The sequence below is a fragment of the Mustela nigripes genome, chromosome 13 (genome assembly GCF_022355385.1).
Source record: "Mustela nigripes isolate SB6536 chromosome 13, MUSNIG.SB6536, whole genome shotgun sequence".
Classification (NCBI taxonomy): Eukaryota; Metazoa; Chordata; class Mammalia; order Carnivora; family Mustelidae; genus Mustela; species Mustela nigripes.
The window spans coordinates 125,076,982-125,104,830 of NC_081569.1; the positions used below are offsets into that span (position 1 = coordinate 125,076,982).

The 27,849-nt window shown below is 35.2% G+C and overlaps 1 protein-coding gene across 7 annotated transcripts in view; it reads left to right on the plus strand.

Annotated features, from left to right (window-relative positions):
* CEP128 (centrosomal protein 128) overlaps nucleotides 1–27,849 on the plus strand; it is a 390,964-nt gene that overhangs the window by 62,239 nt on the left and 300,876 nt on the right. For all 7 annotated transcript variants that reach the window (XM_059373591.1, XM_059373593.1, XM_059373587.1 and 4 more), the window contains 4 exons: nucleotides 8,804–8,890; nucleotides 11,437–11,511; nucleotides 13,071–13,203; nucleotides 20,901–21,052. In XM_059373591.1, the coding sequence (XP_059229574.1) occupies nucleotides 8,804–8,890; nucleotides 11,437–11,511; nucleotides 13,071–13,203; nucleotides 20,901–21,052 (447 nt within the window). The remainder of the gene's footprint in view (nucleotides 1–8,803; nucleotides 8,891–11,436; nucleotides 11,512–13,070; nucleotides 13,204–20,900; nucleotides 21,053–27,849) is intronic.

Here is a 27,849-nt window from a genome sequence, read left to right on the forward strand (position 1 = left end):
CTGAACAGCTGCCTGACAATAGCCTGAGATTTTCTGAGTGTAGGACTTGTTTAATTTCTACTTTGTGCTTTTCTTGAAGAGTGTAATGTTTCTATCTACATTTCCAGTGAATTTATCCTAGACCATCTGTTTATAAAGCCCTTTTCCATCATTATCAATTAATATTTATTGGGCAACTACTGAGTGCATAGTAATGTTGTGTAAACAGAGACCACTCTGCTCCAGATAGACTTATTCATCGACTTGGTACGGTTTTATTTTGATTAGAAAATAGTGAAAAAAAAAAAATCCAAAGGCATAAAATAACATACTCTAACTCTAAAACAGTGAAAGGTGTTGTATATTTAAGGGCATGCTACTCAAATACATATAAAACTTGAGAAATTTTATTTTACTTATTTTTTTTAAACTTGAGAAATTTTAAATAAAATTTTTGTAATTACCTATGATCTTCTGTTTGTCAACAATTCTAACTCAGTGGTCCTGTATTTAGAAAGTCAAATGAAGTATCATATTACTTTGGGGTTTCTAATAAAACTCTGAGTGTCCGTTTTCAAAGAGGAAACTACTCAGATAAAAACAGACCCTCCACTAAGAGCCTTTGCTTTTTGATTTTGAAGGAAATCCTGGAAAGTGCACTTGTTGGGCTCACATTTAACTTTACTTGCAAGATTTTTCTTAAGTAAAAGTTTGCATAAAAATAAAGTCTGTTCCAGTAAAAGCAGTGGCATTTTAGGGAATAATACTCATTACCATTGTTGCTTTTGAATTAAAGAAGGCAAAAGACTTGAATGTCTTTTTAGCAAACCAACTTTGTAGGCAGTAATTAAGGTTTTGTTTTGCAGATTGGCAAATTTAATAACATTTAAAGAATGAAATCCTGACAGTAGTCAATAGGGCTTTTCCTTTTGTGTTATTTTTATAGCCCTGGTAGATCTTGCTGATTCATCCAGGGTCTCTGGCCTGGTTAGTCTTCCATGTGCCCTTTGGCTAAGGTTTAGGGTAAAGACTATGACCATGGAACAGAGCAAAGGGAATTGGCTCTCATGGTGATTGAACCCATGACCTTGGTTGGCTTTGTTGGCAAAGGGTGCCCCAGCCAGTCACAGACTCCATAAATATGGACATAATAGAAACAATAAGTTTCCTATTTATTGGGGAAAATAGGTCAGTAATATGTGACCCTCTACCCTATCACAATGGTTTCTATAAAAGCTTTTTGGATTCCTGGAAAAACTAACTCCTTATCATAAGACAAAAAAGAAAAAAAAAATAGACATCTGGGCCATTCTCAAAGAGAAACTTTGAGTTTTATGTTTCAGAACCTCAGATATCTTTAAAGAACATCATTAAGGATTACAATTGCCATCAGAAGTAATACCATTGTACTTAAATTACTGATAAATCTTACTTAACTACATGATACTTGATATTACTCTGCCTTTTGAAAAACAGGAATGGTTGTATCTTGTGACTCCACACACAATATGCTTACCACTTCCATCTGGAAAATACATAATTCAACTGACAGCAGGTTTTTAGAATTTTTCCCTTTGATAGCCTAAAAATCTGTATGGTGTTATTAAGGTAATGATCACATTTGGATTCTCTTTGGCCTTTATCATGTAATTCTACTTTAACTTACTAATTTTTTTTTTTTTTTTTGTGGTAGTTTGTATAGAATTTTTGTTCCTTGGTTATGGCCGAAAAATAAATTTCTTTGAATAATTTGAGTAAAATCTAACTATTTTTGAGTTAGATATTGGTTCAGGGATTTAGAATATGAATGCATTGTTTTCTGCCTTGAAAAGAAACTTTTTTTGTTTTGTTTTGTTTGGTTTGGTTTTTGTTGGCACAGATAATCCCCAACTGGATGAACTTAAAGGCTAAAATTTTCCATGACTTTAGCTAGTTCTCATGTGGGAGGAATCTCTAACTAGATTTAGGAAAAAACAAAATTTAGAAATTCACAGAGCTTGACAGAAATAAAATCTATGTTAATTTAAGTGAGTAGTATTAGTTGTGAACAATAAAATCCTGCTGCAATATGCTTATATATTCCTTTTCAAAATATGTATTATTCTATTGATATTTGATGGTTTTAGAGTTGTGATTTAGGTTTTCAAAAGATAATTTTGGAAATAGACACCAGATTTCTGTCTTTAAAAAAAAAATCTCAAATATGTTTCTTATTACAGTATTAAGTATACATATTAAGTACTTAATAATGTTTTTTTCTTGATTTGAAATATGACAATTGTTCTTAAAGCTATTAAAAATTTTTAATATCCATAAATATAAACTTTTAGCTTTATAGTTCATGTGGTCTAATTCCAATCAGAATTGCATTATATTGCAAAACTTAAAATACTTGCTGACTTTTATTTTGTACCTCCATGAAGAATTTAATTATAAAAATATTGTCCAATGAGCTATGACGCAATGAAAAAGCATAGAGGAACTTTACAGGCATATTATTAAGTGAAAGAATAATCTGAAAAGACTACATACTGTAGGATTCCAACTATATGACATTCTGGGAGAGAAAAACCATGGAGACAATAAAGAGATTAGTAGTTGCCAGAATTTGGGAGGTAGGGGATGAATAGGTAGAGCACAGGATTTTTAGTGAAAATACACTATGAAAATATATTATTATACTGTAATGATAGATACCTGTCATTATAGATTGGTTCAAACCCATAGAGTACACAGCACCGAAAATGAACCCTAATGTACATTATGAGTGATTATATTGTGTCAGTGTAGGTTCATCAGTTGTAGCAAATGTGTACTACTTTGTTGAAGGATGTTGATAATGGGGAAGTTATACAGGTATGAGGACACTGGTGTATATGGGAACTCCACTTCCCTCTCAGTTTTGCTATGAACATAAAACTGCTCAAAAAAAAAAATCAAGTCTTTAATAATATATAGTAAGAGCAATACTTTTCTAATTCTCAGTGACATGACTTTATTCTTTGTTACTGGGAAAAAAAATCTGACTTGGAAGTTTGTACCTTTTAAAGGGTACAGTTACTGACCTATTGTTCCATGTGAACAGACTTGTTTTTCTATAGTCTTGTTGGTTTACCAGTGAGTCATCTGCATGTTCTTGCCCTTGTGACCAAAGGCATGCACTTGGAGCACTGCTCAATGATTAGAATGAGACAGGATAGTTTATGTTCATCTTTTTTTTTTTTTTTTTTTTTTCCCAAATTTCAGTGGCCTGTGTGGGAGTTAAAATAGACCTACCTCTATTTCATTCCAGCTCCATGATTCTTACCCAAGCTGGCTGGTCCCTTTACAGTCAACAAAGGGCCTTTAATTCCCTATTTTTTCTTTATTTTATTTTATTTTTTAAAAGATTTTATTTATTTATTTGACAGAGAGAGAGATTGTAAGTAAGTAGAGAGGCAGGCAGAGAGAGAGGGGGAAACAGGCTTCCCAGTGAGCAGAGAGCCTGATGCGGGACTCAATCCCAGGACCTTGAGGCCATGACCTGTGCAAAAGTCAGAGGTTTTAACCCACTGAGCCACCCTGGTGCCTCTATTCTTTATTTTTGAGTGTGTTTTAAGATCCTCTTGATAAACATGCCTATTGCCAAAGTTGGAGTTTTTATGGTCCGATGAGATGTCTTCAAACATCTTCCTTTTTCTCCTTTACTTTCTAGAAGAAAAGGCTGCTTTTTAAAAAAAAAAAAAAAAACATTTAACCATGAGAATTCAGAATACTCTACCTCTAAAGAAATGCAATAGTATGATACTCAATGTGTTAGTCTTTTTAATGGAAATAGTCACACTTAAGGGAAAGAAGAAAAATTATTGTTATTAAAGATTTAAATGTGCTCCAGGGATGCACTATTAAGGCTTAGCATTGTTGCTGTAATCTTAAACGTGTAAAAGACAGTCTGAATCCTGGAGCAGGACACATGATAGCTTTATAGCTAAACTGCTTTTAAGGAAAAAAAAAAAAAAGCTTTAAAAAGCAAAATAACATAATAATGGAAATTCATTGGCATGTGATTTTTTTTCTCCTTTTATAACTGCTTTTACTGGGTCAGTTTTAATATAATTCTCATTGCTTGATCTAAATCAAATGGGAAAGAAATCTAGTGCAGCCTTATATACTTAAAAAGATAGTATATGAGTTTAAGTTTATTGTTAAGGTTTAAAGAAAGCTTGTAATTTTGATTCAGTTAGTTTTTAAAGTCTTCTCCTTCAGTGTTATTTGTGTTTTTAGAAGGTAAAAGTGCATTAATATGTATTTACTAGGTCTGAAGAATTAGATTTTCTTTGTCTTTTATTTTAAACTAGGTAATGTAGAAAATATGTTCAATATTCTGGGCTAGAATATTGCATGTGTGTTTACTTGTTTACTGACCGATGATCTGTAGGAAGCAGAGATGATGTTCAAACTTAATGACATTTTGAGATGAAATGGTGGAAATACAGTAATTTGCTTTAGGTTGCTCCTTAGGACCTCATTTGGCTCCTCTACTGAAAACAATAGGATTTAAGTTCTCATTGACTAAATTTTTCTAAGACATACATCCTTAGAGTAAAAGGAGAAGTAAAAAAGGGAGGTATTAAATAACATTTTGGGTATCAAAGTACAACTATAATTGAAAAGTGTACATTTGGAAAAGGGATATTATGAACAACAGTTCAGATGTTGAAGGTAGAAACTGAGGAAGAAGGGAAGTTTATTTTGCAGATTCCGAGGTATCCAAAAGAATTAGAGGTTCTTTTATTCAACTAGCTCATATATGGAAATTAGGCTTTTTTAAAAAGTTGACTTTCAGAAGAATTATGCTTTATAAGGTATAATTCCATGTTATAAAACACAATTTGTTTAATTAAAGTTCAGCTTATTGATTTTTCTTTAATATCAAGTAAAATTATTAATATTTATACTAATTATAAGAAATAAAGATTGAATATCTAGTATGAGCATGAAAATAATAATTTCTCACATTGCCCTTTCAGGGGAATGAGTTCTGGTAACTGATAAGCCTTCACAGGATTGGGGAAGTAGGAGTGTTGGGTGTGGTTACAGGTATAACTGTTCAAAATTGAGTACTGGAGTAGAGGCAAGCTGCTCTGCATAACCTGGAGAGGGAGATTTAGAAGGCTGTGGGGGAGGTCCCGAAGGTGCAAAGAAAGTAAACAATGAGGATGGAGAAGATGTAAGGATAACCAGTGTTTGGTGTAGCTTTGATGAGTGTACTCCATTGATCTATAATAGTTTTATATAAATCCCAGCTCACTTATTAGTGTTTTGGGGGGTAAGCAAGTTATCTTGGGGGTAAATGCAAAGAGTTTTAGTGTTCTACATACTGGTGAGCACTGAACTCTGAGTTAACGTACTAGGAATCTGGTGGCATCAGAGTATAAGGTTTGGTGGGGGGGAAATTTTGTAGGCTAAAAAAGACCCGATAGTGTTATTTTTGCTCTGGCTTTGAGTTAAAATTGGTAGGTGAAACATTAAGGATATTTGTGTAGTCTCAAAGTATCTACCAAAATAAGTGTTAATTACTTTAGTGGTTTTTAACATAACATCACACACTTTTTGATATTTTCCCTCTGGGAAATGGAGCTTAATTCTCCTTTTGAGTTGAAGTGGCTTCTGCTCAGGAGTTTGAATCCAGAATCAGGCTATTTATAGTTTGATGAAACTTACCAGCTGCCAGAGGACCTCTTCCCTGTAACAATCCCCTCACCCCCACCATGGAAAAGCCCAGGCTGGTTTATAGCTCAATGCACAAATATTAAAAAGATAACCAAGTTGTTTAACTTATTTAAAACAAAATGGGGCTAGGCTGAGATGATGATGTTGAGGAGTGAAATAGTTCAAACTTTATGAAGTGATTAAAAAGTGTAGCAACAACATCTTTGTATCTTTTTATTCTCTTACACATGCCCATTGACTGAGGAGAGCAGCATGGAAATTCACTTGCATTGGGTGGAAGTAGTCTGCCTTGATGTCTGCTACTTCTTTTCCATTTGATTGAAAAATCTCCAGGGTTTGTATAAGACCAGATGTCAGGTACAGCCATCTTTAGTTGTGAGATGTATGTCCAAGACTCAAACCCCTGAAATCTGGCTGTCATTTGGGTAATGAGGAGAACCCAGTATAGTTCCTTTCACAGAGATTTAGGAACAGTCATGCCAAAAGGAAAAAGATGACTCAGAGAGGGTGCAGGAGGCTGAAGTGACTACCATACACAATGCCCGGGGTTGTTAGTTCATCTGGGTTCATCACCTTCAGGTCCCAGTTCTGACACCATATAATGTCAACCTGCAGGCTCTTTATAAGCTTGCAGTCAGTTTCAGGTTTCTAGGGTACTCTTGTGCAAGTAAAATTTATAAACATATTCTGCTGTGAATAGATTACAGCATATAGAGTTAAATATTATTACAAATTCCACTGACCTTACAAGAAAGGACAAATATCAGATATCAAAGTCATTTGATAACTACCTGAAAAGCAGTACAATTCAACTATTTGTACCTCACTTTCCCTCTTAATAAAATTGACTTAGTGGTAACTTGTAGATTTATAAATGATGTGGTTTGAAATGTTGGGGTTCAGAGCTGATGCCTAAAAAAGAATTCTTGAGACATCTTTGGTGTAAAAGGGTGTTTTTCACTTGTTTGTTTTTTTTTTTAAAGATTTTGTTTATTTATTCGGCAGAGCATAAGCAGTGAGTAGCAGGTAGAGGGAGAGGGAGAGGGAGAAGCAGGCTCCCCGCTGAGCAAGGAGCCTGATGAGGGCCTGACTCCAGGACCTTGGGATCATGACCGGAGCTAAAGGCAGTCACCCAACCAACTGAGCCACCCAGGCACCCCAAAAGGGTGGTTTTATTAAAGTAGAGGGACAGAACTCATGGTAGAAAGAGCTGTACCAGGGTTATGAGGAGTGGCTGATATACTTTCAAATTGGGAGGAGGTTAAGGATGGCACAAGCCTCCAAGGTATTTTGGAGGCAGGTTTTCAGTGCCTAGAGGAGGCTAGCTATTGTTAGGAAGAGGTCATTTATTACTATTTAGTTAAAACTCAGTCATGAGACCCTTCAGATGTGTATCAGTGGGTCCTATGCTTGGAGGATGATTGCTAATGTATATCTTGGGGGCTAGAGATAAAGGAATTTTTCAAAGGAATTTTTATATGTTAAAGTAGACTTCTAGGACCCTGGGGGTGAGGGTAATCTTAAGCAAAGACTGCCTTTTGCTCTTATCAAAGCATTAACATTGAGGCAGCTGGGTTCCTAAAGGAATGGCACTCTGCCTTTTGCAAGAACTTGTCAGTGGGCTGTAGGTCGTAAGCAAATCTAAGTTTTTCTTTTGTGTTTGTTTCCCACATCATAAAGATTAAATGTATATATTCAATGTATATGATGTATTTAATATATAAGAAGAAGAATGCTTGGGCATAGTGAATACTGTAAGTGTTATAATATTATTACTATACTCAGACCAAAATTATTTTTCATTTTGATGATGCCTCTCTGATTTTTTTACTCAATTCCTTTTTATTAGAGTTGGAGCCATGGGAGAGGGGGCTGTAATTTCCTGACAGGAGGCCATGGTTATTTCATATGCATGTATATTAGTAGCTTCATCATTGTGCCTGACATATAGTAAATGCATTTAGGTGTTATTTGTTGAATATGTAAGTTAAGGAAGTTGAATATGACTGATTATATTTACATCAAAAAAAGTTTTTTAAAAGATTTATTTATTCAATAGAGCACACATGAGGGTGGGAGGCAGGCAGAGGAAGAGGGGGAGAGAGAATTTCTAGCAGACTCCCTGCTGAGCACAGAGATCCAACGCAGAGCTGGATCTCACCACCCTGAGGTCATGACTTGAGCAAAAATCAAGATTCAGATGCTTAACTGACTGAGCCACCCAGTTGCCTCTGCATCAAAATGGTTTTTAACACATTTGCTGTTTGTCTAAAAATCGTTTTCCTGTTGGGCACCATAGATCTTGTTGGGAGACCTCTGGCATTGGCTTTTCTCAATTTGGGTATCCTCTGAACATACACCTTGCTAAGTCTAAATGTTAGAATTATCAAAATTTTTTCTTAAACAAAGAATGTCTTTTAAATGTCATGAAAGTTTGCTGCAAGTATATATATATTTTTCCTCAAGTTTAATTTTGTTTTAATGTGTAGCAAACCCAAACACCCATTTTTCTGGTTACCTTTTGAAATTCGAATTTTCTTGAAGTTCCTTTTTCCATTTTATTAAAGAGAGACAAATGTAGAAAAAGAATGCTCTGTTTTCTCTTTGTGAGGAATGGTTTGAAGAGCCAGTTCTTTGTAGCAATAAAATATCATATATGTAATACATGTGCAACAAGCATGTTTCTATCTTAAGTTTTTTTTTCAGAATTTGAAAAACTAGTGAGCTAATTTTTATTATGTCTAAATAGTTGAACAGATAATATGATGTTTATACATTATCTCACCTGGAAGTAAGCTTTGTTTCCAAGAGAATTGTTAGCTGTTTCTACTCCCTAAATGTGTAACAAAATACCCAAAGATGGGACAAAGTGAAACTAAGTGGAAATTGATTAGAAAGATCAAGAAGTAGTTTATATTTGATATTTAAAAATAAATATCACTGCTGAAGTGTTCTTATGACTTCAGTGTATGAGAGAGTTGTAATTCCTTTGAATATGTTGTACAACTCATAATCGTGTTTTTCCCCCCTTTTCTTAATAAATCCTAATAGTGTCTTTCAGTTTTATGTGTATTTTGGAATAATACATATTTTTTCATATCTTTCCTTCTAGGCATTGAAGAAACAAGAAGCTAAAGCAGATGAAAATGAGGGAGTCATGAAAAATAAGATAAAACAGACTGAAACTGAGAAGAGTCAAGTAAGATTTTGAAAGTTATCTTTCAAAAAGTAATGCTCTTTGAAATGGGGCCAGTGATACTTGTTGAGTGTCTTGAAAATTGTCCCTGAGAACATCTGTTAGAACAGTGAAGGCTTTATGTTTTGATAATGAGTTGATTGGTTTGATGGCTCGCTGTTCTCTGCTGTTTGCTCTGGGAAACATGTATAGGTCATTTGCTACCTTGTCAGTTGGCCACTCCCTTTCTAAGAGGGCAACTGAACTTTATCATTCCTTACCAGGAAACATTTAGGGAGCTTGACTTTGTTGCAGGGTTATTTAGGAAAGATCTGTTGTTTAAAGGGTGGGTATTTTGAATATATTCATTTTCATCATAGAAAATAGGTGCATTAAATATTAAGAACTTTTGACATATATTCATGTCTGTGAATCTATAGAGCCTACCAAGTTAGAGTTAAGCATTTAGAGGACAGCCAACTCTTCTTAGTTTGCAAATGAATAGATTTAAGGATGAGCCCAAGGTAACGTATGATAAAATAAAAATTGCCCCTGATGTAATGTTCTTTGCTTTGTATCACTCTATAAATCGACCTTACCTCCTCGATTTTTATTTCACCAACCTATGTCTAGTTAAATGATGCTTCCATGCTCCCATTATGGTTAGCAAGTCATGTCAGGCCATCATGCTTGCCCTTAAGGAGTTGAGGCTGCTGATACTATCCAGGGAGCATGACCAGTGTGGGCTTTGGTAGATTTTGAAAATATTTTAACTGAAGTCTGATTCCTTCCCTCTTTATTTCTCCAGGGAAACTAGAAGACAAATGAGATAGTATTTTGTGTGGTTTCTGTGGTTCTATATATACATTACTTTTTTTAGATTATGATATTTTATTGGCCACATATATAATTTTTTTTAAAAACCTATATAACCAAATTTAAAAAGTATTTTGAAATAGTTATATAGATTCATAAAGTGTTGCAAGACAAAATGTAGAGAGAGGGCACATGTGCCCTTCAACCACTTTCCCTCAGTGGTAACATTTTGCATAACTGTCCTTCCATATCCAAACTGAGAAATTGATTTTGGTATAATCCACAGAATTTATGCAGATTGCACCAACTTTTTGTGCACTCGTTCATGTTTCTATGAAGTTGTATCATGTATAGATTCATATTACCGTCTGCACAGTGAAGATCCAGAACTACAGTGCCCCTCTGTGCTACTCTTCAATTGCTGTACCTACCCCATGGACAATATGGGGTAGTAGTTTGGTCAAATGAAATGATAACTTAGGATGATTATCACAAATCCAAGCGCTTAATAACATCTTAATATAAATTTGTGGCTTCACAAAAGAGCTTACTGTTAAAAGATGCAAGCATGTCTAGCATATGTAATCTCAGGAATTTTAACAAATGTATGTCCAGTCTATAGGGGTGAAAAGTAATTAATTTCCTTTTACTCTTCCAGGTTCTTTGGCTGGTCTCATAATTAAGTTGACATAAAATAGATTAACAAGAGAAAAAAATCTGATTTTGTATTTATAGGAGCTGCATAAAAATATGAACTCAAAGGCAGACAGGCAGTTGAGGCTTATATACCATTTTGAGTTGAGGAAATGGGACAGAGGGTCTTGGGCTTCAAAGGGGAGAAGGACAAATCACAGGAAGAGGAGAAGAGCAAATGTTTGGTCAACAAATGTTTGCCTTGTTTCACAGATAAGTCTTTCATATATAAAAACTCATCTTTGGTAATAGCACTCTTTCTAGTACAGACTCTCTCTCTAAATTCTTTAATGTAATTAAGGGATAAGTAAAAGCTTTTCCTGAGTCTTTTGGGTCTTGATTCTCTTCAGCTCAAAAAAATCCTTACACCAAAGAGGCATGTTTGGGGCAGGACAGAGAGGGTGGTGGCATATTCCTCTCCCCTTCACATCATTATATTTTCAACTTGTAGTAAGCTAGGCACATTCACACTTTTCAGGTGTTTGGTCATCTAACTAGCACATTTTCTGTGAATATTTATCTTATGATTATATTATTAAGGAAATCTTAAATGTGTTTACTTTTAGGAATGTCATGAATAATGGGAAATATTAGGAATGTTGGAATATTAAGAATATACAAAATCACCAGTTGGATGAAATATACTTTAGTCATATGGGGTCCTTCAAGTTTTATTCTAATTCAGTTCATATGACATTACATGTACCAAAGGACAAAATTGCTTTGGAATTTAGATTACAATGATTTAGAACTGGAAAGAATCTCAGAGACTGTCTAATATAAAGCCCTTATCATAGAGATGCTAGAAAGGAGACCTAAGGAAGAGAGTGTCATAGTTGAGATGGAACTGACCCCCTGAGGTCTCATCTGGTTCACTTTTTGTTATGCAAATAACATTTTCATGGAGACATTGATGTTTTGATAGCAAGTTATTTTTTCATATTAGCTGTAAATATCTTCTGAAAAATTCTCCAGTTTTCTCCTCTTAAACTATGCCCATAATAATTTAGTTATTTTCTGCTCCACTGGATATTTTTCTTTATCCTTTGTTGAAACTTTAGCTTGAACAGGAATTAGAGGTATCCCGAAGGTTATTGAATCAGTCAGAAGGCAGCAGAGAAACACTTCTGCATCAGGTAAGTCTATGCAAGCTATGATAATCTGCTTTTAAATTAAATCAAGGTTGAGTCTCCTTTTCTGTTAAATGTCTTTGTGAAAGGTAGAAAAAACCCACAAAGGTCTAGAATTTTTTTTTCTCTTAAGGAATGTATATAAAAACACATAAGCAGAGGATGAAATCCTTTCAGGATGAGTCAGAACAAGCTGGTACAAAACACGGACCAAGTTCCCACTGTGCTAGTGTGTCTTGCTGATTGCTGCTCCAATTTAGGATTTATCTCTCTTAGCCTAACCAGTGTAAAAATGAGAGTGGATGTGTAAGATAAAATTTTCCCAGAGGCTTAATTTTATTCAAGGAGGCATTGGAGAGTGAAGGAAGAAATAAAATACATGAAACAGACCTTTACATATTCAAGTTACTTTGCACTATCTTATATTTATGTTTTCAAGATGCTACCTGTCCCTTTTAACCAAAGATAAAGCTTAATTTTAAAACACAACATTTTTGTAACCCATTAGCCTATAATGAGAGTTTGGTGCTTCTGCTATTTAAACCTCAGTAACTTACATACATACATTGGATAAGGGCATATAGGTTTCTAACTGCCTCTCTGCCTGTGTTTAATATAAACCGCACTCATACCTTTCTCTGTTCTGAGGTGTGGCTTACGTAACTCGCTATGTAGTCTGCTAGGTATGCAAAGATGTCAGGCATCATAGATGCTTAAACATTTTGACAATTAGTGCTAAAAATACACCATAATACCTTTTTTGCAAAACCTTTAAAAATGTTCACTGGCTTTGTTCTGCAGCCATTCATTCAAAGTCTGAACTTTCATTTTTGAAAGTTTATATTTGTAGTCCCTTCCACTCTAATTTTTTTTTCCCCGAGCTTTGACTTGTGGTGATTTCTGATCTCATCTTTTGAAATAAAAGTTTACTCTGTACAGGTTGTCATTGTGACTTTAACTGAGTCTTTTTGAGACTCCTAATTTGTTTAATGGTTCCTGGGGACATATCTGAAATGTGCTAGGCAATTTGCTAGTTTTTAGAAACAGAGATGAATAACATAGTCACTGACCTCAAGGAGTTTATACTTTATTCAGCAGCATTTATTTCTTATTTTGAACAGTACTTTGATATTAAAATATGCTAAATTGCGATCTTTTCACTTGAGTTTATCAATAGATAGACCATATTCATAGAAAAGGAGTGAAAAGTAGAAAAAGAGTTATGGGGGTGCTTGGGTTAATAGTAGTAGAGTGGACTAAGTTCACAATAAAGGATTTTTTTTCCCCTTTGGTGTCAAATTCTTTGTCTCAGTAGACACAGAGAAGGGGAAAAGACATTCATTCTTTGTGGAAGGAATGGGAGGAATAAAGAAATAGAGCAAGAGACTATTCCACTGTGCTTGGCATAACAAGGAGATTAACTTGGCTTCAACTTGTGCTGACAATAGCCCGTTAGAAGTAATATTTTTCCCTAGAAGAATAATTTGAAATAATTTGTAAGTTCAGTTATTCTTTTCCTGCATTTAAAACTGATAGAAATGTCATTTTTGACTGTATGTATTTAGGTGGAAGAGCTCCGTACGCAACTTATGAAAGCAGAAGGTGATCGAAAAGGTTTACAACATCAAGTATCTCAGATGTCCAAGCAGCAGTTGAACCTTCAGGATGAACAAGGAGATGACTGGAGGTTTAGGAGAGGTATAATTCTGACTTGTAAATGTGTGGGGTTTCTTTTTTTAATCTTTCTTTAATACTTCCCATTTTCAGAATTGCATTTCATACAGTGTGCTCTCATCATCTTATTTCTTGATCTAAAACAAAGTTATTCAATAAGCTAATCATAATTTAGCATTGATATTTTTTCAGACCTTATCTTTTAGATTTGTGTTTATAGCAGTATTGAGCAGAAGGTACTGAGATTATTCTCTTTGCCCTCTGTTCCCACACATGCATAGCCTTCCCTATGATCAAATTCCTCTCACTGGAAGTATGTTTGTTATAACTGATGTGTACGTACCCTTGATATATCATTGTCATTTGAAGTCCATTGTTTCCATTAGGATTCATTCTTGGTGTTGTGTATTCTGTGGGGTTGGACTATGTATAAATGAAAGTTAGGCACCATTACAGTATCATAGAGTAATTTCCCTGTCTTAAAAATCCCTTGTGCTCCACCTTTTCATCCCTCTCTCCCCTCTAACCACTGGCAAGCAGATCTTTTTACCGTTACCATAGTTTTGTCTTTTCCAGAATCTAATATAGTTGAATCATACAGTGTTTCAGATTGGCTTCTTTCATTTATAATATACCTTTAAGCTTCCTCCATGTCTTTTCATGGCTTGGTAGTTCTGTATCCCCCCCCCGTTTTTTAAAAATTTTTTTTTGGCATTGTCTGAATGTACCACAGTTTATCTATCTATTCACTACTGAAGAAGACCACTTGGTTGCTTCCAAATTTTGGCAATTATGAGTAAAGCTGCTATAAACCAAACATCCATATATAGGTTTTTGTATGGACAGAAGTTCTCATTTACTTTGAGTAAATACCAAAGAACATGATTACTGGATTGTATGGTCAGAGTATATTTAGTTTTGTAGAATCCTTCAAACTGTCTTTCAAAGTGGCTGTATCATTTCTTCATTCTCACCAGCAATGAATGAGAGTTCCTGTTGTTCCACATTTTTGTCAGTATTTGCAGTTGTAATAGTATCTTTTTTCTTTTTTAATTTTATTTATTTGACAGAGACACAGTGAGGAGTGGGAGCAGTGGGAGTAGGAGAGGGAGAGGGAGTGGGAGAAGAAGAAGCAGGCTTCTCTCTGAGAAGGGAGCCCGATGTGGGGCTCGATCCCAGGACCCTGAGATCATGATCCGAGCCGAAGGCTGATGCTTAAGGACTGAGCCACCCGGGCGCCCCTGGTATCTTGTTTTAATTTACATTTCCCTGATAACATATGATGTGGAGCACATTTTATTATGCATATTTTCACCTGCATATCTTCTTCTTTTTTTTTTTAAGCTTTTATTTATTTATTTGACAGACAGAGATCACAAGTAGGCAGAGAGGCAGGCAGAGAGAGAGAGAGGAGGAAGCGGGCTCCCTGCTGAGCAGAGAGCCTGATGCGGGGCTTGATCCCAGGATCCTGGGATCATGACCTGAGCCAAAGGGAGAGGCTTAACCCACTTAGCCACCCAGGAGCCCCAGCCTGTATATCTTCTTTAATGAGATATTCATTAAGGTCTTTGGCTCATTTTTTAGGCAGGTTGGTTGGCATCTTGTTGAATTTTAAGAGTCCTCTTGATATTTTAGATAACACCCTATGTCTTTGCAAATAATTTCTCAGTCTATAGCTTGTCTTTTCATTCTCTTGACCGTGTCTTTTGCAGAACTGAGAAGTTTTAATTTTAGTGAAGTTCAGGTTATCAGTTATTTCTTTCATAGGTGATAATTCTGCTCTTCTACCTGAAAAGTCATCATCAAACTCAAGGTCATCCACAACTTTGCCTGTCTTCTAAAAATTTTGTAATTTTGTGTTTTATATTTGGGTCAGTGATCCATTTTGAATTAATTCCTGTAAAAGGAATTCTTATTTCTATACCTAGAAGTCTGTATCTAGATTTTTTTTTTTTTTTGCATGTGGATGTCCAGTTGTTCCGCCCTACAGTATTTGTTGAAAACAACATTTTCTCTACTGTATTGTCTTTGCTACTTTGTCAGAGATCAATTGACTGCTTTGATGTTGGTTTATTTCTGGGCCTCTGTTCTGTTTCATTGATGTATTTGTCTATTTTTTGCTGTTGTTGTTCTTACCACACTCTTGATTATTGTAGTGTTATGGTATGTCTTGAAGTTGGATAGTGTTAGTCTTCCAGCTTTGTCCTTCTCCTTCATATTGCATTGGCTGTTCTGGATCCTTCACCTCTCCATATATTTTTAGGATTAGTTTGTTGATACTTACAAAATAACTTGCTGGGATTTTGGTTGGGATTGCATTGAATATGTAGATCAGGTTGGGAAGAACTGACATTTGGCATCATTGTGTCTTCCTATACATGAACATAAACTGTCTCTCTATTTATTTCCTTCAACTATGATTTCTTTCTTCAGAGTTTTATAGTTTTTGTCATACAGATTTTGTTAGATTTACATTTAAGTATTTTCTTTGGATGCAAATGTAAATGGTTTTATGTTTTTAATTTCAGATTTAACTTGTTCATTGCTGATATTAGCATCCAATTTTAATCTCTCTTCTGCTTTATTTTTAAACACATTTCAGACATATTTATCTCATGGGGGGCTTTCTCCTAGAAAGAACCAGCAAAGCTAAGTAGTGGAATTTTTTTCTAGCTTCTTATTTCCATGCCTAAATGTGTGTGTGTACTTCTCCTTGTACTTAAATTGGAAGTACCCCTACCTATGTTTTCATTTTCTTTTATCCCAATTTGAAATATGTACAATTAAAATTGAGATCCTGTCTTTTTTGTGATCAAGATGCGTGACAGAAATGAGTCATCTGGCAAAAGTGGTCATGAACCATATGACCAGCTTTTTCTTATCTAGATTAAGAATATTTTATGTTTGAGAAATATTAGAATACCTTTTAAGTGGTGGTATTGATTTAGGTTGTGGAATTTAATGAGTCTAGATGTATTTCTTTTTGGAAGTTTACTTGTAACAGATATAGTAATATTGAAATTTTATAATGGTTTCTAATAGACTAGTCCAGATTGCTCAGCTTATAAATTATTTCCATAAGGAAGCTTCCTACTCAAATATCTGAATTATTGGAGAAACTCTTGTGAGCATTTGGTGTACTATCAAAATTAGGAAAGACAAATATTTTCCCAGATTCCCCACACATAACTCAGTATGTTGCCTAAGTTAGAATTTCCACATTGCCAGAAAATATTCACTAGGCAAATTCTGGCATACCTATCCTAACATAATTGCATGCCATTAAGTTCACTTAAGTTTCATGTGTTATAACTGAAATATATTTTGACATCAAATATTTTAAAATTTATTTTTAAAAGTAAAATCCCAAGGTTTTTGATTATTCATCAGATTTTCATAAAGATGCACATAAGACTTATGTAACACTTAACACTTATTTTGTTTGGAAAAAGACTCTGGTACGTTTGTTACATGTTTTCTTTCCTTCTAAAAAATCTAGTTATTCTTGGTGTAAGTCTTTGAAGACTAGAAGAATGTCACTTTCCTTAACTACTTACAAGGTTTAAAAATATCTGGAAGGTCTCATATCAATATGATAATGAACTTCTTCACCTTCTCTTAATGTTCTAAAATTTTAATCTTTATGAATACTTGTATTTTTTTTTTTTTGAATCTGCATAAGATATCACTCATAGTCACTCTGGTTGCTGTTTGTTTCTCCACTGGTTGCAAAGTAACTTCCACATCTGTTTTCATTTATTTATTATTATTATTATTATTTAAAGATTTTATTTCTTTATTTGACAGACAGAGATCACAAGTAGGCAGAGTGGTAGGCAGAGAGAGAGGGAGGAGGAAGCAGTGCAGGGCATGATCCCAGGACCCTGAGATCATGACCTGAGCTGAAGACAGAGGCTTTAACCCACTGAGCCACCCAGGCACCCCCCACATCTGTTTTCATTTATTTATTTATTTATTATTATTATTTTTTAAAGAATTTATTTATTTACTTGACAGACAGAGATCACAAGTAGGCAGCGAGGCAGGCAGAGATAGAGGAGGAGGCAGGCTCTCTGCAGAGCTTGATCCCAGGACCCTGATCCAAAGGCAGAGGTTCCAACCCATTGAGCCACCTAGGTGCCCCCCACATCTGTTTTTAAAATTGACTTTGCTGGGGCAGCTGGGTAGCTCAGTCAGTTAAGTCTTCCTTTGGCTCAGTTCATGATCCCAGGGTCCTAGGATCTAGCCCTGCATTGGGCTGCCTGCTCTATGGGGAGTTTGCTTCTCCCACTGCCACTCCTCCTGCTTGTTCTCTCTCTCTCCCTCTCTCTCTCTCAAATAAATAAGTCTTTGAAAAAACAAAAAATGAAATTGACCTTACTTTACTAGTAGTCTTCTGAGTCAAAGTCAAAGGAATCATGCTATTACTTTTCTTAACTTGATCCCAGTTTTTTCCTCTTGCTTCTTGGATCTCTTTAACTGACTTCCATGTTTCTACTCTTTCTGGTTCTTCTGAGTTCCTTGTTTTCATTCTTTTTGTTTGAATCTTTTCTGTTTGTTTACAGCTTGTCTTTTAAATGCTGGGTGTTGCCTAGAATCATCCTTATGGGGTTTCTCACTTAATATTTCTCCCTAGAGGTTGTTATTTAAATCTTATGCTTTCGCTGTCACCTGTAATGAAATCTTGAGTCCACTAATCTTTAGCCCCCCAGTTGGAGTCTCTCATTGGACATCTCTATCTGCTATTCCACAGAATGCACCAGTCAACAGATCCTTTCCTGAAAAACGATTTTTATTTCCTGTTTCAGTCTGTGCCACCATCCTTTATCCAAATAGCCGAGACTTGATTACAAAGAACATCAGAAATTATTCCTTCTCTCCTCCGTCTGCTTTGTCCTTGCCTATTTATAGATCTATCTATTTATAGATATATTTTTTAAAAAAATATAATGTATTATTAGGCCCAGGGGTAGGTCTGTGAATCTCCAGGTTTACACATTTCATAGCACTCACCATAGCATATACCCTCCCCAACGTCCATGACCCCACCACCCTCTTCGTACCCCCCTCCCCCGGCCCCCCTCAGTTTGTTTTGTGATGTTAAGAGTCTCTTATGGTTTGTCTCCCAACCAATCCCATCTTGTTTCATTTATTCTTTTCCTACCCCCTAGACCCCCCACGTTGCATCTCTACTTCCTCATATCAGGGATATCATATAATAGTTGTCTTTCTCTGATCCATTCATGTTACTCTTGCTTAAAACCTTTTGCTGTAGGTTATTGAGCTCTTACTATATATGCAGCATTTTGCTATTCATTAGTTCTTAGAACTTCAGTCTTAAGTTCTAAGAACTACACTATAAGAAGGGTACTAGTCTTATTCTCATTTGAATGAGTTAGGGAAAAAAAAAAAACCCACAACTGAAGAACAAAGAGGTTGCCTAAGGTCATAGTTTTGGGAAGTAACAGACCTGAATCTCTTTCTCCCGAAACCTGAATTCTGAACTGCTATGCTGTACTGACCCATCATGTTTTGTTGTTTTGTTTTTTAAAGATTTTATTTATTTATTTGACAGAGAGAGAGATCACAAGTAGGTAGAGAAACAGGCAGAGAGAGAAAGGGGGAGCAGGCTTCCTATCAAGTGGAGAGCCCGATGCGGGGCTTGATCCCAAGCCCCTGAGGTCATGACCTAAGCCGAAGGCAGAGGCGTAACCCACTGAGCCACCCAGGCACCCTCAGACCCATCATGTTTGTAGCAAGTGTTCTTCAAAGTGAAGTGTGTGAGACAATCTCCCAGGTGTGAGAGGAGAGTGTTTGTAACACAATTTTTATTTTATATCTTACATTTTGAGTATTTTAATTTTGCTAAATGTTTCATTATATATGTATGTATGTGTGCCTAAGTATATATTTATATATATCCATACTATTTTATGTGCATCTAGATTATGAAACTTAACAAATTACTATGTTTCCACATTAAATATATGTTTCACAAGTTATGTATATGTATTTATACATGTATTCATATGTGTTAATATCTCCATATTTTTTATAATATATCTTCCTGTTACTTTGTATATATTCTAACATACATCCTGAGATATATGTCTATATATTAAGATATATTAGATATATTAGATATATTAGACACTCTAAAGGTATATATTATATGCACACATATATGCCTATTTATACCTATCTAAATAAAAAATTTAAAGTATGTGTTTGTAAAATGAATAAATACTTTTACACATAAACAAATATGCCTGTTTTCAGGTTGGAAACTGAGCAGGGCTTTGTAGAGTATGGCCCAAGGGGCAAATCCAGACTTTGTAAATAAGCTTTATTGGAATACAGCTGTTCCCATTCATTTATTCACTGTCCAGGCTGCTTGTGCAATGCAATGGCAGAGTTGAGCAGTTGTGACAGAGATCATAAGGCTAAAATATTTACCATCTGACCACTCACTGAAAATGTGTGCTAACTCCTGGTCTATAAGATAATTTCTAAGCTCCCTAGCAATGTGTAAACACCTTGCCCACTGTCCTTCTTCCTTCCCTCATATGTGGTAGCTATGTGGAAGTGCTGAGTGCATTTATCTGAAAATTAAATCCAGTACTGGACCTCTGTGCTTTATGCCACTTCCTTTCCCTGAATTATCACCCCAACTCCTCATCTCCTTTGCTTGGTGACATTCTTTATTTATTCTTTAAATCTAACTTACTTTCTATGTCTTTCTACCTGAGTTTTTCATCAAGATAGAGTTAATAACTCTATCCTTTGTAATATTTCTGTATGATAACTGTATCTGTAAAATATCTGTATAGTATCTGTCATTGCTTTTATCATGCTATTAAAATGCCTATGTATTTTCCACCCATGTATGTCCTTGATATACAATTTTGAACACTTTGGTATCTCTTAAGTTCACATGTGTCTTATGAATGATGTATAAATTTAATTTGCTAGTGTTTCCTTCTTTTCCTTTCCTGGAAAGGAAACTACTAGAAAAACAGTTAAATTGATAATACATGTTCCAATTTTTGTCATCTTAGACTTAAGGATGTGGTTTATATATCTTTCTATTCTTAGAATATAAGGTTATTAAGAAAAGGTTTTTGGGTAATTTATGTTTGAAGAAGATGGTAGTACAGTGTCCTGTGCATCACAGACCAAGTATGTTGAATTAAATACTAAGTCGGTCTGTATTGTTCAGTGATATAATTTCAGGTGGTAGTCTCCAGAATTAGTAAGTTAGTTAGTGATCATACACAGAGATTTAACAGTATCATTTGTTTCCTTTGCAAGAAAGAATTATTTTGTGTGTCAACTTCAGTAACTTTCAGCTAATGTATAACTTAAGTGAACATTCTTTTAGTATTTGTGTGTTAGAATTTGGAGGTAGAGATTTAATGAAAACCAAAGGAAAAATATGTAGGATTTTCCTGAGCTCAATTGTACTAGAAATCCTATATCATTTCAAGTTTTAGTATCAAAATAGAATAATATTAGATAACACATCAGTGTATATATTTTAGAATACTGAGTGAGACTTGAAACAATAGGCTGGCAAATTCTGAAAAGTCTGTTGAGTGACAGTGTTAATAAGTGGGTTATGTTAGCTGGACTATTAGAACATCAATGCTTTGTACCATTTGAAAGTACATTCTCCTGTGAATAAAGAACAACAATCAAGCTTTACATTTTTCTCTTTCAAGGGGTTGAGCAGGAAAAAGAGAATCTGGAGAAGCAGATGTCAGATTTGAGGGTGCAGCTGAACTTCAGCGCAATGGCATCTGAGTTAGAGGAAGCGAAGCGGTGCGTGGAGCGAAGAGACAAGGAGAAAGCACAGTTTGCAGCACAAATTGAGGTGACTTTGCTATTTTTAAGTTGTAGTCAAAGGACTTTAGTTTTGTTTCAGAGAATTGCTTAATGAAGTTTTAATAGAAAGTCTGTGGTATTTTATGAACTCTAGCATAATGTAAAGTTATGTCGGTGACTACCTTAATTATACATAGATATGTCTATGGATTCATTTCTCTTTCATTTGGACCTTAATGCCCGGAACCTATCAAACTTGAAAATATTTTTTGGTCGTGGCAATCGAGCCCTTCCTTCAGATAGAAGGGGTCTTTCTTGAAGGAATGGTGGATTATCATTTATTTTGGGGGGTGAAACTGGCATAGCAAAAAGGGTACCATAAAGGCTTTTAAATCTCCCACAGCTCTACATAAGGCAGAATTGGGATAATTATTCAAAACTATTAAAAATCAGAAGAAAGAACTTTATAAAAAGGAAATGTCTTAATTCTAATATAATTATGTATATTATATCAAACTTGGATGACACATTTGGAAATAGATATGTAGCAGTCCTCTTCTGTATCTCTTTTTATTAGTGGGATTGCATACTAGTTGTAATAAGATACCAGATTTGAAGAATTTTCTAAATTATAGTGAAAGGTAGAAAATTGGTGTTAAAGATACCTAACTTTATATAATCCAAAGGAAGTATTTAATGTTACTGCAGTTTGAGTTTCTCTTTCATCTTGTCAGTGCATCAGTGGAAAATGTATTTTAGATTTGGATCACGATTCATATTATGAAGATAATGAAATATTGGCATACTTTTTACAAAGCCCTCTACATGCATAATAAATATTTATCAGAAATGTTATCAGAACAACTGTAATTGTAGGACTTCTAAAGTTTGTTTCATGGGTATTATTTTAGCCCTTGATCCTGATGGCAAAAGTGCTAAAATCTTATTTTTCCAAAGTGAAATATTAAAAATTAAAAATATACTATGCTAGGGGCGCCTGGGTGGCTCAGTGGGTTAAGCCGCTGCCTTCGGCTCAGGTCATGATCCCAGGGTCCTGGGATCGAGCCCCGCATCGGGCTCTCTGCTCAGCAGGGAGCTTGCTTCCCTCTCTCTCTCTCTGCCTGCCTCTCTGCCTACTTGTCATCTCTGTCTGTCAAATAAATAAATACAAAATCTTAAAAAAAAATACTATGCTAGTAAGTATCAAAGGTAGAGAAATCACTTTGGTAAGCTGTTTATAACCACGTATTGTTCTGTCCCTCTTCCCTCCCTTCCTTTCCATTGTTTCATTTCATTTACCACTTGCAGAATCATATAAAAAAAATTCACATTCATAGGCACTTAAAATATTATAATAATCTAATAATGCTCTTGTTCAAAGAGCCTGCTTTCCCCTTGTCCTAACAATGGCTCTTTTAACATTTTCACCTGGGTTAGGGAAAGAGTTGGCATTCTCTTGGGTTAGTTTGGATTGGTTTTACGGGTTTGGATGTGAAAGACAGTTGGGCAGAGAGATCGAAAATTGACTCACATACTACATGCTTAATGACTGTTTATTACATGCCAGGCACTGTTCTAGTTGGTGGTGACATGGCAAGGAACAAAAGCTGGAAAATTTCCTTGTCTGTGTGTGTGACCTTCTAAATTGATGCATAAAGTTCTTTGAGTTTGTCTCAAATCTGATTCAAATTCCTTTTGGAGGATGAAATATTTTTTCTCCCAGTTGCCATCAAAAAGGAATTACAAAAAGACATTGTTTATTCTGGAAGAAATTCCCATTAACCAGTTTCATTTTTCCCCCTTTCTTTATTTTTAACAATAAAATAATTACCTAAATTTTATATCCATTCTTTCAGATTTTGTGATGCTTCTGATTATGGCTTTTCATACCTAGTGAAGGCCCTTTGAATATCTCCAAGCTGTTTTCAAAATGATGTCTTGAGTAGACTCTGTGAAGATAATAGTCATGGGTCACTCAAGGTGACTTCTGTTGGGTATTTGATTGAAATTTAATTGAAAAGCATTTGGTTTCTGCTTTATTTTTCAAAAATATTTGTTGTTGGGGGCCTCTGGGTGGCTGTTGGTTAAGTGTTGACTCTTGGTTTTGGCTTGAGTCATGATCTCAGGGTCATTAGATCAAGCCCTACATTTGGTTGAGTGCTGGTCTTGGAGCCTCCTTAAGATTGTCTCCCTCTGTCCTACTTGTGCTCACTCTCTCTCTTTGGAAAAACAATTGGTGTTGCCTTATGCAGTCTATAATGAATATTAATCTTCTTTAGTTTCTTTTTAAAAACTGAATATAAATAAGAAAACATACATAAAATGTGACTATTGGTCAGACCTCAAAACATTTGCTGCAATCCTCTTCCCTGTGGTTTGTTCAATCACTAGTCTCTTTCTCTTTAATCTCAACTTCCTAAGACCTTTCCTCCAAAACCTTATACACAGTCTTTTTCTCTTAAACTTTACTACTCATTTCCATTTTCTTTTTTCTTTGTTCCCATAGTTCACTGTTTCTGTAATGTCCTCTTTTTGTGGAAATCCTAAGCCTTTTCCTTCCTGAAGCCGCCTTCTACTATAGCAGCTATAAGTGAAAGTCCTTCCTTCTGTACCCGTCCTCTTACTCACATCACTAATATTCTTACTGCACATTTTTCACACTGCCTTAAAGTATCTAGGTATATGTCTTTAAAATTTCAAAATGAGTTGAAATGAAGGAGATAGGGGACTGCAGAAGAGGCTACCCTGTCACTAAGACAAATATGACCTCAATATCCTTACCTTGGCGAAGACCTCATGTTTCAAGGTCTTGTTCTTACATCTGGGAACTTGAATTTTCTGTGTCCTAGAAATAATGTGGCCCAGGAGACTGGTTCATCCTAACAAACCCATTAGAAGACAGTGTATAAAAGAGTGCCAGCTCATTGATATACCCTGTGGGGGCTCAACATGGATATTTGCACACTTCTATACAGGGCACCAGTCTCCCAATTTTCTATTCCTGGGTTTTATAAATCAGTAATCAAAAGTTGCTTGGTAGACACAATCAGAGCATAATGATGTGTCAGGGACTGTTTGTTCCTGGCTGCGGTAAGGCTCCCCCACCCTCTACCTCTCTTTAACAGGGTTCTTGTAACCAGGGATCTGTTTATTTTACCAGATCTTGTTTTTATTTCTGGAGCATGTTGAACTGATTTCTTTTGTCTTTCTAACATTCTCCTCTGCCTTCACTCTGATGCTCATCCTTCTGTTTGCATTTTCTTTTGATACGTTGCTGTGCACAGATTTTGCTCTGGGCCATTTACCAGTATGCACTGATGTTGTAATTCAGACTTGTGGCATTCTGGAAGCCACTTATGAATTAAATACATATATCCTTTTTCAGGTCATAAATGAGTATGTGTTAAGAACCAGGCCTTATCTCTGTATTTCTTTGTGTCCCTTGACAGTGTCTTACCCATATTAGGACTCAATTAGTATTTGTTGACTGAAGTAGTAGATTGTAGAACACTTTTTATGGTTATTTTTCAAAGCTAACTTTTGTTGTCTGGCCATTCTTTAAAGCACATTAATTTCTGGAAGACTTGTCTGTCAGCATTCAAGGGGACCTTTGCTCTTTCTCACTAATTGCCTTAGTTTTTGTTGATCCAGACTATATATTTTAAGCAGTTGTTTTACACTGGAGAAAAACAGTGAAAAGAGCTTGTAAAAAAGCAGAATGAAAGCTGAGTTTGGGTTTGCATAATTTACCTTTCAAATTGTACCTAAAACCCTAAATCTGTATATGCATAGGAAATACTAAGTACAGTTTTTTTCTTTTTCTAAACTTGAGTTGAACCTCATTAACCTTGATAGGCTATTTGTATTCATAAGAATTCCAAGTATCCTTGATCAATGATTCCCCCTGATTTAATCTCAGCCTCCATCTTCCATCAACTTACTTTTCTTGAAGAAAAAAATTTGACTTTTAAATTCAATGAGGAACTTCAAAGAAAGAAAAAAAAACAAGGTGCTGTACATAATTTAGATTAAATGTTGAAAGTGATAATTGAGTGACAACTGACATGATTATTCATTAGCAGAAACTTGGAACTGTAATGCCATAATTTACTTTCAAAAAGAGGGTAGTGGAAAACAGAAATGATAATCAATAATAACTTTTCTTCTTGATGATTAGTGCTTCAGGAACAGAAGGAAGGTTGTTCCTTTTAACATGCTTTTAAGATAAACTCTTGATTCTTGCATTTCTTATATAAAGCTGGATGCTTTGCTCTGTAATAATGCCCCCTTCAATACTATTTTAAAGTCCTTCTTAGAGACCTTAATTGCCCTGTTTGTAATTTTCTGTTGTTCTTTTTTATCTTGATAATTTATTCCTTATCCAAGTTCTTGTTGTAAAATAATGTACTGAGTACTAAGTAATTTTTAATACACAGATTATAAAGAAAAATAATATTGGCAGCAAAACCTTATAGGCAGGCTAAAACTGTTGAACCTAGGGAGATGAGGTCTGCCTCTGTTACCAACCAAATTAACAGACATTGAAGTAGATTGTTAAGTCCACAAATGTCCAAGTTCTTCATGAAGATGACTACTGGCAGACATGCCTTACATGTAAAACGAGGTAAACTTTTACACTTTGAAGATGATTTAGTTCTCAAATCATTCATCTATATGGAAATATTGGAGTTGTGAAGACAGGCAGCTCTTCTATTTTTTGTAACTGAGAGTTGCATGAGTATTTTCATCAAACCAGAAAGTAGAAGTGGACCAAATATTTTAAATTTTCCTTTAAGACATCACCAAGATTTACTATTTAGTAGGGTCATTAAGGAAATAATTCAGGAATAAAAGTGTAAATTTTCAAATTCTTTATTTTCTGAAGTCATGATAATTTTTGCCTCATGTGTTTTATGTGTAAATTAAGCATGTAGGCGTTTGTGTATCTCTGTGGTATGTGTGTGCACATGTCCATTTTCACGTGCATGAAGTTGGGGTGGGGAAGAGGGAGAAACTACCTTCTTCACAGAACAATGAAGTGCTGATAACTTATGTTAATTATAGATAGATTTGATGTTAAAAGCAATAATAAAGATAACATGCCTTTGGGAATAACTATTCAAGGACTTGCTATGGAAAAATAGGTGATATGTAACAAATGAGGTAATATTTTTTGTAGAATCTTAATAATTCATAGTTGTTCATTTCTTGACCACTACAAATGCTGTTAAATGGAGATAAAGTAGACTTTGTAATCCACATTTTAATTGTTCATGCATTATTTCTATAGCCTTTATAGTTACCTTTACAGTGATTTTAATTTGATAGCCTTATCATTTTAAGTGAAGATTTAAATTGTGTTTTAGATTTTTGTTTTCAGGCAGCTTTCTATAAGATTATATTCAGCATTAATGAAAACAGTGCGCCTGTTATACTCTTAAATGTTCAAATGGTATAAATTATCTTTGCAAAAAAAAGGTTTTAGTAAGTAACATATGGCTAACATAAGCAAAGGTCAGTGTTGGCAATTTTTTTCATATGTATTAAACACATTTAATTTCTATTACTTTCCTTGTGTGAAGTGTGAGTTTATGAGATACAGTACTTATTTGGGGGGAACCTATGATGTTGTTAGGCTATAGTTTGCTCTCCCTTAGTGAAGATTAACAAATTAGGTAAACTTTGACAATTCTGATTAGTGAACAGTTTCTGTCTTTATTAATGGTAGATTAGCTTGTTGCAGAATAAACTTTCTACTGAGAAAAACTAGAAAAACCTGGGTAAGACATATATTTTTAAAAATATGTTTGGAGTTATCAGAGAGTTACCAGGGTATAAGGACAGGAGGAGTCATGTCTTTAAGAAGAAGGGCCGTGCTAATCATCACATACTTCCAGTTGGGATACCCCAAGGGCTAATCCTTAGGAGTCTGGGTAAGCTAGAAATGTACCAACAGTCACAAAACCTGTAGCATAGTTTGGAATCTGCTGTGACATTATTCGTCCCTACCCTAACTGCCCATCTGGAGGAAGGCATTATCCTCCAGAGCCCTCATTATTTCTGTAATTTGTCATACAGTGTTTAGCATTTGATCAAAACTTAGCAGTCCTATCAAGAAAACCCATTACTAAAATACAAGATCTAAGCGAGAAATAGAAATAGGCATATAGACTCTTCAGATGTTGGAGTCAACAGAAATCACCTTTAAAACATGGATCATTACTTCCTTATATCAGGGAGATCATATGATAGTTGTCTTTCTCTGCTTGACTTATTTCGCTAAGCATGATACTCTCTAGTTCCGTCCATGTTGTCGTAAATGGCAAGATTTCATTTCTTTTGATGGCTGAATAGTATTCCATTGTGTATATATACCACATATTCTTTATCCATTCATCTGTTGATGGACATCTAGGTTCTTTCCATAGTTGGGCTATTGTGGACATTGCTGTTATAAACATTCGGGTGCATGTGCCCCTTAGGATCACTACGTTTGTATCTTTAGGGTAAATACCCAATAGTGCAATTGCTGGGTCATAGGGCAGTTCTATTTTCAACATTTTGAGGAACCTCCATGCTGTTTTCCAGAGTGGTTGCACCAGCTTGCATTCCCACCACCAGTGTAGGAGGGTTCCCCTTTCTCTGCATCCTCGCCAGCATCGTCATTTCCTGACTTGTTGATTTTAGCCATTGTGACTGGTGTGAGGTGATATTTCCCTGATGCCGAGTGATATGGAGTGATGCAACATGGGGGCTTAAGTGGGTAGGAGAAGAATAAATGAAACAAGATGGGATTGGGAGGGAGACAAAGCATAAGTGACTCTTAATCTCACAAAACAAACTGAG